The sequence below is a fragment of the Rhinolophus hipposideros genome (assembly GCF_964194185.1).
Source record: "Rhinolophus hipposideros genome assembly, chromosome: 7".
Classification (NCBI taxonomy): Eukaryota; Metazoa; Chordata; class Mammalia; order Chiroptera; family Rhinolophidae; genus Rhinolophus; species Rhinolophus hipposideros.
The window spans coordinates 65,927,396-65,940,033 of NC_138053.1; the positions used below are offsets into that span (position 1 = coordinate 65,927,396).

The 12,638-nt window shown below is 32.5% G+C and overlaps 1 protein-coding gene across 3 annotated transcripts in view; it reads left to right on the plus strand.

The window, feature by feature from the left end:
- The window catches only part of IL6ST (interleukin 6 cytokine family signal transducer), a 51,328-nt gene that overhangs the window by 23,405 nt on the left and 15,285 nt on the right, over positions 1–12,638 (plus strand). For all 3 annotated transcript variants that reach the window (XM_081054521.1, XM_081054523.1, XM_081054522.1), the window contains 8 exons: positions 472–777; positions 1,670–1,790; positions 4,806–4,972; positions 5,503–5,657; positions 7,161–7,320; positions 9,412–9,494; positions 10,159–10,369; positions 11,135–11,317. In XM_081054521.1, coding sequence (XP_080910647.1) covers positions 472–777; positions 1,670–1,790; positions 4,806–4,972; positions 5,503–5,657; positions 7,161–7,320; positions 9,412–9,494; positions 10,159–10,369; positions 11,135–11,317 — 1,386 coding nt within the window. The remainder of the gene's footprint in view (positions 1–471; positions 778–1,669; positions 1,791–4,805; positions 4,973–5,502; positions 5,658–7,160; positions 7,321–9,411; positions 9,495–10,158; positions 10,370–11,134; positions 11,318–12,638) is intronic.

A 12,638-nucleotide genomic window follows, 5' to 3' on the forward strand; every position in this document is an offset into this window, starting at 1 on the left:
TTTTTTGTCTGAATTTTTATATTTGAACAATGTATACTCTCCCTCCATGACCTCATTCACACCCCCAGCAGCATTGAGGACTGGAGAGGAGTAGAGACTACCACTGCCTGTTTTCTGGGAGCTTTATTTAGACCTTGGGTCTGAATGGAGGAACAGGATTGGTGGTGGAGCAAATGAATCATGCTGCAGGCTGTCTGTGTTTTCTAAAGCACTTAGAATATCATAAAAAGGGCTGAAGCTCGCATAGGTTTTTTTTATTATTTTTTTTTAATCCAGCTCCATCTTCCTTATAATTTGAGTATTTCTTTACAAATTTTGGCTTTGAATTCTGACCATATTAATTTTCGCTTCTTTTTCTGTTTCTTTAGAGATATTTTAGTGAAGATTAAGGGACTGCATTGATACAAAATATTATTTTGTACCAGAAAAATTCAGTTCATTTTTATATTTTCTATTATCATTCCTTTTCAGGTGAACTTCTAGATCCATGTGGTTATATCAACCCTGAATCTCCAGTTGTACAACTTGGTTCTAATTTCACTGCAGTTTGTGTGCTAAAGGAAAAATGTATGGATTATTTTCATGTAAATGCTAATTACATTTTCTGGAAAACAAACCATGTTACTGTTCCTCATGAACAATATACTGTCATAAACAGAACAGCGTCTAGTGTCACTTTTACAGATATATCTTTATTAAATATTCAACTCACTTGCAACATTCGTACATTTGGACAGATTGATCAGAACGTTTATGGAATCAGAATAATTTCAGGCCGTAAGTTTTGTTTTTGTCTTATTTCAGACTTTGTCATGACTGTTGAATTACATTTTTAATGTTGTATGTTGGCCTTTATGAAATGCAGTAACTTGTTGGCTCAGTGACTTTTGGACATATTTATTTAAAAAAAATAAGCTTAGAAGTGGAACTACAGTTTCATTACTATTATGCAAAAAAACATAGAGTAACGCAAGTTTTATATCTTCCTGAAAGCCAAGTATCTGTCAGTTTTCTAGAAAAATCTTTCGACAAACCCCCGAAAGAGTATTGTTGAATTGAAATCTGTATATTTATTCATAGTAACTTTGACTACTCCTTAATTGCCTAGAGAATGCACATTAAGCAGCCACCTGAAGAAGGCAAATAAGTACTGGAGAAAGTCTTCTTTGTCAAAGTAAATAAGTGAATTTAATATGATCTGATAGTGGATTATCAAATTTGTGGATAACCCAAAACTATAATTTTTCCATTTGCTTTTCTTCTAGGAGAGTTTGGGAAGGCAATAGAAAGAGACATATAAATGAATCATTTTTGCTTATATTTAGTTGCCTCTTACTAACATACAAATCTTACTTTTCAAAATACACTTAATGGAGAAATCAGTTGATATTGTTATCCAGTTATAAATGAAAATTGATCTTATGTAGAAAATTAATTTGAAATATACTAGTTAGTGACAGTTATGATAGAAAATGTATATTAATGTCTAAAAAGACGTTTGAGTTTAAATAAATTAATTTTTTAGGTACCATTCTTTCATTACATCCATACTTTTGGCTTGAGTTTCTTTTTTCTAATTTAGGTTGTAAATGTCTTGGGGTAGTATTAAGTTGCATGTTATTTGTGGATATATAAAGCTTTTTGAAAATTGCTAATTGTTCTTTTTTAGTGCCTCCAGAAAAACCTCAGAATTTGAGTTGCATTGTGAAGGAAGGAGAGAAAATGACATGTCAGTGGGATCCTGGAAGAGAAACATACCTGGAAACAAACTTCACTTTAAAATCTGAGTGGCAAGTTATTTCAAGTTTGTCATATGTTGAATTAAGTTAGTCATTTGTGCTGGAATATTTATTTTGTCATACAATAATATTAAAGGCAAATTGTTAAACATTTTATTTAATCTTTTATTTTAGAACATCTGAACCAGAAAAGTAGAAAGAATAGTATAATAAATCCCCATGTACCCATCTTCCAGCTTCAATAATAACCAGCTCTTGACCAGTCTTATTTTATATGTACTCCACCCCAGATTGTCTTAAAGAAAACTTCAGTCATCTCACTCATAAATATTTTAGTACATGTCTCTAAGGACACTTTAAAAAAAAAACATAACTACATACCATTATTACACCCAAATATAATTGAAAATACTTTAACATTGTCACATTTTTAGTTAGTAGTCAGATTTTCCCAGATGTCTCATAAATATATGTGTGTTTTTTACATTTCTTCAAATCAAGATCTAAATTATCTCCATACATTGCAGATTGATACGTCTTGTAAATTTCTCTTAACCATAGGTTCCATCTGCTTCTCTCTTCTTTGCAATACAGTTGTTAAAAATAACAGTTACTTACTGTTCAACATATTCCTCTATCCCTTTATTTTCTAAAAATTGCTATTAGATCTAGAAACTTGAGATCAAATTCAGCTTTTATTTTTGTTTTTTTTTGAAAAATAATAGGAGTGATGTGTACTTATATCTGGAGCCACCACATAATGTTTGATTGTTTTTCCAGTACCAAGACTGAGCAGTGATTTCAGGTGTTGTCAGCCTGATTCATTCATTATAAAATTCCCCATTAGTTTTTTCAAACATAAACAGTGAAAGAATTTTACCGTGAAGGCTTACATATACTCATCACCTAGATTCTACAATTAACATTTTACTATATTTGCTTTATCACATATCTGTTTATGCCTCCTTCTCTCCATCCATCAATCCATCTCTTATGCATTCCAAAGTGAGTTGCAGACATTAGTATCTCACCCTTAAAATTTTAGCATATACAGCAGTAATTAGATATAATTAACTAGGTATGTTTTTGTTTTTAGGTAAAATTTATGTGTATCTTAACATGCACTTACATATCTTAAATGGATCATTCAGTGAGTTTTGACTAGTGCATACACCTGTGTAACTCAAACCCGACAAGATACAGGACATTACTAACACCCTCAGAAAGTTCACGCCTGCCCCTTACTAGTCAATCCCAGCCACCACCCTGTCCCACCAGGCAGTTCCTTGTCTGCTTTTCTTCACTATAGATTTTTGCCTTTTCCAGAATGTCATATAAATGGAATCAGACAGTATTTGCTCTTTTGTGAAAGGTTTTTATGACTCAGCTGAATGTTTTAGAGATTTAACCATGTTACTTCCGAAAAATTTTTTTACTTAAAGGTTTCAGCAGTTATCAGTGATCATTATTTGTATGTGAGGTGCATAGTAGTGGTACTCTTTTTGTTTTTAACCTGAAATACTTGAAACTTCCTTTTATCAACTATTGGTTACTTTGAGGTACAGTTCATATAAGAGAAACAAAATGGTGTTAATATTCCCCTCTGTTAACCAGTTTTACAATGAAATGGTTCCTGGTATCTTACAAAGGTAGTTAATGAGAGGGTTTTCCCCTCATTATGAATTCATATTTTAAAATATTTTATGTGTTTCAATCCGTTATGGTTATCATTCTTCTTGATACTTAAACTGTCCCACCTTTGGTTAGTGGAAACTTATTTAGATTGGCTCATCCTTTTGACACAGCTTCATTAGTCTTTGATAATCAGCTTCCTTGGTTTCTGATATGACATGGTTTTCCAGGTTCATCTTGATAGATTTCTTGCCCTGGACCTAAAACTAACCTCTTCCCTAGTAGCTAGCCACGGTTCCATTTAGTGTGAAATATTATTTACAGACTACAGTTTGCGTGGTAGGGGAACTTACTGCTACTGGTTTGTCATTGTTTTTAGGCCTTTTCAGTGAAATCCTAAAAATAATTTTAAGATTGTTTTTCTTTCACTACAGATATAGTTAAATTACTATATTGAAGATACTTGAAATAGTTCTATGTGTTATCCCGCCAACTCAGTACAAGAGTTCATGTTTCGTTTTGCTCTTTTTAGGAATTTACTTAAAATTATAAACTAGTTAATCCAAAAGGTCAGATTTATAAAATAAGGTATATCAACAGAAGTCTCAGTTCCCTGTCTTTTGTACCTTATTTCCTCCTTTTATAACTATTTTGGTTTGGTTTGGTTTTGATTTATCATTTCTATTTAAAAAAATAATGTGTATGTATAGGTATTCTTAATTGATACATAATTTAAACATATGTAAGTCCTAGAGACTTACATTATGCTAAGTGAAATAAGTCAGACAGAGAAAGACAAATGCCGTATGATCTCATTTATATGTGGAATTTAAAAAATAGAATAAATGAGCAAACTAATGAGGGGGAAAAAAACATACGTAAGAAAATGCAATAACATCATTTGAAACTTTTCTGTAGTGATAGAAGTCAGAAAGTGGTTGCCTGGATTCAGCTGGAAAGAGGCTAAGAGAACTTTCTGGGATGAAATTTTTATCCCCATCCTCCTATCTTCTTCAAGCATATTGTGCTTAGAAAAGCATACAGTGCTTAAAAACATTGCTGGTACAGTAAGGATTCTGTTTCAGAAAAGGAAAGAAACAGTAAATAGACAAAATACAGACCACAGGAAATAGATAATTTTTGTAGAAGGGTCAACAGGGATAGAGCATAACATTCTAAATGCAATATTCTTGGAGTAAAATTTGAAAATACTTTTGTGTTTAATATACAAATTAAACTCAGTTTTACAGAAAAGCAGGTTTTTAAGAAATTTTGTTTTTAGTTATCAACAGTTTATTCCAAACTTATGGGAATCAACTTGTTTATTCTAAATTATAATAATCTGGGTTTCATCAAAGTCTTTTCAGGTAACCTTTTTCACTCTTAATTTTTTCAAATCTTTTTAATGAACGATTCTTCCATTTTTGTATTTAGGGCAACAGAGAAGTTTGATGATTGTAAAACAAAACGTGACAACCCTACCTCATGCACTGTTGATTATTCTCCTGTATATTTTGTCAACATTGAAGTCTGGGTAGAAGCAGAAAATGCACTTGGGAAAGTTGCATCAGATCATATCAATTTTGATCCTGTAGATAAAGGTAGTTATAAACCTGAATTTGAGAATTTATTAAAGTAGTTTTTAAGATTTTAATTAATGTAAAAATAAGCATTTTTATTATCTTAGTGATTTTACAAATTCATTTTATCAATAACATTAAAATAAATTTGGAAAAAAGAAAAATATCCATAATCCAACCACAGTAACAGCTATTTTTACTGTGAATATTATCTTCAGGTATTTGTTCAGTTATCACACATTTTACAGGATTGTAATCATAGTATACATGTTCCATTTTTATTGCTTTTAAAGATTTTTATGTATTATAAGTATTTAATTGTGTTTTGATATCTGAACCTAAAAAGATTAACAAATGTAGTAAACTGACAAGGAAAAGTTTTTTTAGAAACTTTTTCCTTTCCGTTATCGTAGTATGGCATAGCATTGTTTTCAGAGACATCAGTTCATTTAGTGAGAATAAATGAATATTGTGAAAGAAAGAAGATATAAAGAGTATATTTGAGTTTGTGTAAGAAGTTGATAAACATTAGGATTTATTTTATTCTTTAGTGAAGCCCTTTCCACCACATAATTTATCAGTCAGCAACTCAGAGGAACTGTCTAGTATCTTAAAACTGACGTGGATCAACTCAAGTATTAAGAGTTTTATGAAACTGAAATACGACATTCAGTATAGGACCAAAGATGCTTCCACTTGGAGCCAGGTAAATTGAAAGTTACTGTTTGTTCAAATAGTTTTTCTTGTAACCTTCTAACCTAAAAGTGTCAACCATTTTCTGAATGTTTTAAGTGAAATATTTTGCTTGCTACCTCTTCTAGGTCAGTTTCAAGCAAGGGCAAATAGGAAGACTTCTAGATAGAAAAAAAAGTTTTGCTAAATATAGTAGCTTTTAAGTGAAATATGGAAGTGATGCAGGGTGATAGGGAATAGCATTTTTGATGGGAGGTGAAACTAACAAATAATAAGAAGCAAATTAAGTGGAGGAACTTGTAAGACTGAAAAGGAAAGGGACAGTGACCCAAAGATGATGCTGTCAGGAAAAATACTTGGAGCTTTTTTAAAAAGTCTTCTCACCATAGCTTTGAGATCCTGATACTATTCTTTGTTATAACTCTATTTAATCACTAACGGTATGCTTTTGTTTTGTTTCTCTGTTTACAGTAATAAGCTCATAAGGAAATTGAGCCCATGACCTTACTATTTCTGTTCTCCATTCCACTTATCTAAAGGGCTCAGAATACAATTAGAAAAAGCAGTAAACCAAAATGGATTAATGCTTCATGTTGTAAAGAGAGGATACATACCTGAAGTTCTTCAAAATGTCTTTTGATACAGAGTTTTAATTCATTGGTACAAAAAAGATTGACACCTATTTTGTATCCAGTATTAAAGTCTCAGAGTAGTAGAAAGAAAGTAGTTATTTGTCTATATGTAGTCTCTTTTTTCCTGAAAACCAAGCTTATCTACAGAGATAGCTTTCCTTTTTCTTGATTGGGTACGTGTGTCTTCCGTTTGCCTGTCCACATCCTTCTCCACCCTGCTCCTTGTCTTGTATACTGACCTGTATGGATTTCATCTGTAGTTTCCCATTTTCTCTAGTTTCCTATTGAGTTTGATTAATGGGAGGAAGGGGCCTGGCCAGAGAGAGGAGAGATAGAAGTGAGATCAGCATATTTATTTTCCCCGTTTCCTCCTTGGAACTTCCAGTGTCTCTCAACCTGTGGTCACTACTCCTCTCAAGTTAACCCTCTCTAACCCTTTTCTTCCAGGTTCTAGTACCTTCCCTCATCCTTTTGGGCTGAGGGGTGGTAACAGCTGTAAGCTCCAGAGTGCTGACTGCACTATCTAAGGTTTCACTATATTCTGCCCATATTCCCTTTAGTAAACCCTCCTTGAATTAAGTTCTAATTGGAATGTGCCTTTTTTTTTTTCCTGCTGAGACCCTGAGTGTTATAGGCCCTATGGAAGCAAGAAATAAAAATAAAGAAAAGGAAGAAAGAAAGAATTAAGTAGAAGATATTTTCATACTTCCCAAATCTATTAACTTTGATTTTGACTGATTTTTGACTTGCATTTATTTCTCTCCAGAGCTTGAGTTAATTTATTAGTGTTGTTTCATTAAATTCATTTCTAATCTTATGTAATTTGGAAGACCTATGATAAATACCATTGGGTTTTTTTATTGGTTGATTTGCTTTGTTTTCAGATTCCTCCTGAAGATACAGCATCCACCCGATCTTCATTCACTGTCCAGGACCTTAAACCTTTTACAGAATATGTCTTTAGGATTCGCTGTATGAAGGAAGATGGTAAAGGATTCTGGAGTGACTGGAGTGCAGAAGAAAGTGGGATTACATATGAAGATAGTAAGTAAATAAGTATATAAAGAAATGAAGCTATTGGAATTCTGGCTTAAATTCTGTCTGCTTTTAATAATATAGACCTTACTGCTTATATTGTGATCATTTTATTCAAACTAGGACTTCACACTTTTATTTTTAAGGACATTTAAGATACCAAATTTAGTGTGCATTGTTGATGGTATGAATGTATTTGATACCTAATTAACTAAAATCTCCTGGTATGATGCCTTAACAGTTGATAGGTCCAGGACATTTTATTAAAGAAGAGTGGTCCATAGCTATCTCTAATTAGATAATCATATCCTGAATCATTAAAATCACACTAGCTAGCAAAATATACCTCAAACCCTTACATCAAAAAAGACATTTATGCTATGTTTTTTATTCATTTTTTTCTAACAACACTTGATAAACCCCTGGAAAAAGATCCTTAAGTTTTGGTTGGTTGGTTGATTTTCATTTTCATTTTTTTCCCCATGATAATGCAATTTAAAAACGTATACATAAAATGGTGTACAGTTTCAAGAAAGATTCCCTCTCCAAAGCAGCTAACATTACTAATTTCTTCTGTAGCCATCAAGAACTAATGGTCCTATAGCATGTAGATTTTTCTTTTTGAACATTTTCCTGTCATAATCTTCACCCTTTAGGAGGCAGTGGCAGCAATCATGGCTTTAAAACTTCTTCTAACTGCCCATATCCCTTCACTTCCAGCTTTACTAGAGGTTTAGATAGTGAATTGAGAATGTCAAAGGCGAAAAGTAAAGTACTCTTTCTCCACTAAGAATTTTTTCTCATTCTCATAAATACTAGGAAAGAAAGGAATCCTGCTATTGCTGGTTTGGGGGTCCTCAACTGGATTCTTTTGTCTTGGCCAGGAATACTTAAACTGGATTCTAGAGGCCTTTTTAAAAGTATCTGGGCCAGTCTGGGCGAGTTCCTGAATTGCTTTAAAATGTAGACAAAATATGCTAGTTAGCGCCTCTGTGCATTTTCTGGGGAGATGGTACATAACCTTTGTCAAATGAATGAGAGCAACTGGAACCCAAAAAGTTAATGAACTATTAACTTAGTGAATGAAGCCTGTAGGTTGGTTCACTTTATATTATTTCTAGCCCATAAAATTTTCTTTATAATTTCATATTCTTTACTCGGGTATTTTTGTACTTAACGAATTTATCTGTTTGAACCCCCTGCATCAGCAGCCTTTCCCCCCCGCCTGCTAGTCTGCCGTTGCTCTTTTCTCTGTTTTATCAGCTATAATTACCTCTTCTATTCATGATCAGCACACCACTGCTTAGATTTTATTCAGATCCCTTTTTAAATTCTATTGAATACCGTATTTTGCAATTATATTTATAATTTTTTTTTAAATCAGTTGATCCTACAGGAATTTTAAAAACCTAATTACTAGCATTTGATACTTTGTTTATAAAGTGCTTTTTTTGACATGGTTGGTGATTATCACAACAGTCTTGTGAATTAATTTGTATTATATCCTATTATACTGAATCATCCCAACATAAGGTAATAAACTTATACTATATTTACTCCATTTGTTTAAGTTTGTTTTATATTCTTATATTTATACATATAGGGGTTTTAAGCATATATTTAAATAAGATTTTTCAATTTTATTTTTAGCAATAAGAAATAGTGATGCATATATAGTCATGGGATGTAAAGTACAGCACAGGGAATGTAGTCAGTGGTATAGTAACAGTTATACACGTGTAAGAGGGGTAACAGATTGGGGGAGTTAACACTTTGTGAGGGGTGTAAATGTCTAATCATTAGGTTGTTTTGTACAACTGAAGCTAATTAAAAAAAATAGTGATGCATCTTAGGATATATTTGTCACTTTACAATTTTAAGATTACAAAAGAGTCCGATATAATTTAAATCATCACGCTATCACCCTGGCTAAAGGAAGACCCAGACATATCATGCTGGGTTGGAAAAATGCTGGTATAAAGAAAGACACCATGTGATAGGAGAGCAAGAATATTAAAAACTAAGAGAATAATTTCCAGAATTTTATTTTACTGTTATAATGAACACTTTCATTTTAAAGAGTTTATGTCATTTCTTTAGGACCATCCAAGGCACCAAGTTTCTGGTATAAGATGGAGCCATCCCATACTCATGGCTGTAGACCTGTACAACTCATATGGAAGGTAAAAAAATCACATAATGTATGGTTCTTTTATCTCTTACGTAAATACATTTTATATTGTATGAGTGGAGTTCTTTTAACTTAAATTTTTATTCATATTAATATCTGCAAAGCATTTGACAACTATTTTTAATAAATAGAAATACAAAACTTTATATATACTATCCAGATGTCAGGTTCATAAATTGCAGGTAATACCTCATAGATACTTGAGCACAGTTCTATGAAAGTTCTGTAGGAAGTGGACCTTGTTTTCTGTTGAACTTTTCTGAGTGCCTCAAGAAATAATACTTTGGGTTAATCAAAATGTATGCCATTAACAGGAAATAAAAATTATTGTGCCCTCCATAAATGTCCATGATGAATCATTCTGAAAACAGGTAGAGAAAAATACACAGGCATAAAATAATTTAGGCCCAAATAGCTACAGTGCATAATTGTATACAGAATTAAAAGCTAACAAAATGATGCTACTTTCCTCTTAGTTGAAGTCATGCTTTTACTCTTAATTCAGTAATAGTTTTACTTTAGTAGTGAGTTCATAATGAGATTGCCAATCCCTTTCAATAAATATTTAGAGATTTGACCTAATAGAATTGATGAACATGAAGAAATAATGATTATTCAAGATTTATGAAATACATTTTTAAAATATTTTATTACAGACATTGCCTCCTTTTGAAGCCAATGGAAAAATTTTGGATTATGAAGTGACTCTAAAAAGATGGAAATCACATTTACAAAATTACACAGTTAATGACACAAAACTGACAGTAAATCTCACAAATGATCACTATATAGCAACTCTGACAGCAAGAAATCTGGTTGGCAAATCAGATGCATCTGTTTTAACTATCCCTGCCTATGACTTTCAAGGTTTGTTTCTGCGAGATGGGGGTTGATTGATGGGTTGGAAAAGGTAGTTAGGTATGGACAGGGTACCTGTAGAAAACAAATATTCTAAGACCGTCTGCTCAGTATCAGTGATGGACGTAGTTTTACAAATCAGCCTGCAGCCAAATAATCTGTTCCATCCTTACATGGCTGTCTTAAACTTTGCTATAAGCTCCTTAATAAGCATTTTCTAATTATTTATCTGTTTATTTAAAACACATTTTTAAGATTTGGGAACTTTATGACTTAAATATATTAATTATCTGTCGCTTTCAAAGAACAATTGCAATTTACATACACAAAACATTTGAAGAATTTTGGAAAAGGAAGAATTTAAGTTTCAATACATTGATTACCTGTAAATTTTAATAAAGTGCTTTTATACATGTTAATACAGAGGTGCCAAAAAAAGGTACACACATTTTAGAAAGGAAAACTGAATTAAAATTACAATACTCAATATATACCGATAATAAAAGATGAATACAAGTCACGTTTGACTTCTGCAATTACAAGAGGTACTCACAGTGGTTGCCATCAGCGTCCAGACACTTCTGATTACAGTGAACTACTGCTTGAGTATAGATGATATCTCTTAAACTGTGTATACATTTTTTTGGCTCCCCCAGTATATGCTACAAAAACTGAAAGCAAGATAGATCACATGGTTATGAAAATGAATGTAAAATATCACAATTTCAAATTTTTAAATATTTTTCATATTGATATTCAAACTTTGTTTTAAAGCTGCTCGCCCCGTAACGGATCTTAAAGCATTTCCCAAAGATAACATGCTTTGGGTAGAATGGACTGCTCCAAATGAATCCGTAAACAAATACATACTTGAGTGGTGTGTGTTATCAGATAAATCACCCTGTGTCCCAGACTGGCAACAAGAAGATGGTAATGTACATCGCACCTATTTAAGAGGTATACCTAACTTACACATTTAAATTGATACACTTTTTTTAACTCTTTAGACAGAGTCTTCTTCTATATACTCTCTCCTGCTTTATAGGCATTATGGTCCATTGAAAAGACTTCCAGTTTATCATAGTTACTAGTACATCTAGTTTACTAGATATGTGACTCTCAGCAAGTCACACTTAACTGCAGGATCTGTTTATGGACAAAGTAGGATATCACTATCTTCTCTGTATACTTCAGTATTGTTTTGATCACAAAACTGTAAACTACGACAGAAATATAACCTTTCCTGCTAACTAGTTGTATGTTCTCTGTACCCAATTTAACTGCCTTATCCTTCACTGAGAAAATACTTTTCCTACAGTATCTGGATGACTTGCTAACTTCTCACAGCTGTTGAATGGAGGAAACATACCTAGAACTCAGATTTCCTTATGTATTTTCACTGGAAATACTAATTAAGGACAGGAAGTAATGATATCATAGAGCTCCAAAATGGATTGCTCTGTGTTTTAAGGTACTACTTATTAGGTGGCTTTAAAGTGTTATAACTGCTTTAAAGAGAAAACAAAAACACTCAGCTTGTATATGTTTTTTTAGTAAAGAAGGATAAATAGAATTCAGCTATGAATAATGTGATTAATCAGAGAAAAGCTCTAAGCAGACATACATGCCATACCAACAAAGTAAAGTTTGTAAGCTTTATTCATAAAATAGAGTGTTTGGCCCTCATTAGCCTACTATTTACTACAATTTTATAATAAATTTTATAATTAAATAATAAACTCAGCTGTCTAGTTTATCAACCTTATCAAATTAAAAGCATGGTGAACTAGAGAGGAAACAGATTGGTAATAACTAGACAGTAGCAGCTTTTTAACAAAACCCAGCATAGGCTCTGGAGACCTTCAGGTTGCACAGGGATCAGTAGCCCTGATAACGTCACTGTATTACAGCAGTATATAAAAAATCATTTATTGATAATATTGAGTTATCAAGAAAAGGTGAAATTACTCTGTTGAAGATGGCAATGGAGAAAAAGTCGAGAACCCTATGATTTCACTGATACGTGGTATATAAAACTGAAAACAACAAAGGAACAAGACAAACAAATGAAGAAACAAAAACTCAGACATAGACAATAATAGTTTAATAGTTACCAGAGGGTAAGGGAGGAGGGTGGTAAATGAGCGTAAATGGGATCAAATATATGGTGATGGAAGGAGAACTGACTGGGTGGTGAACACACACTGTGAGATATAGATGATGGATTACAGGACTGCCCCTGACACTTATGTAACTACTAACAGCTGTCACACCAATA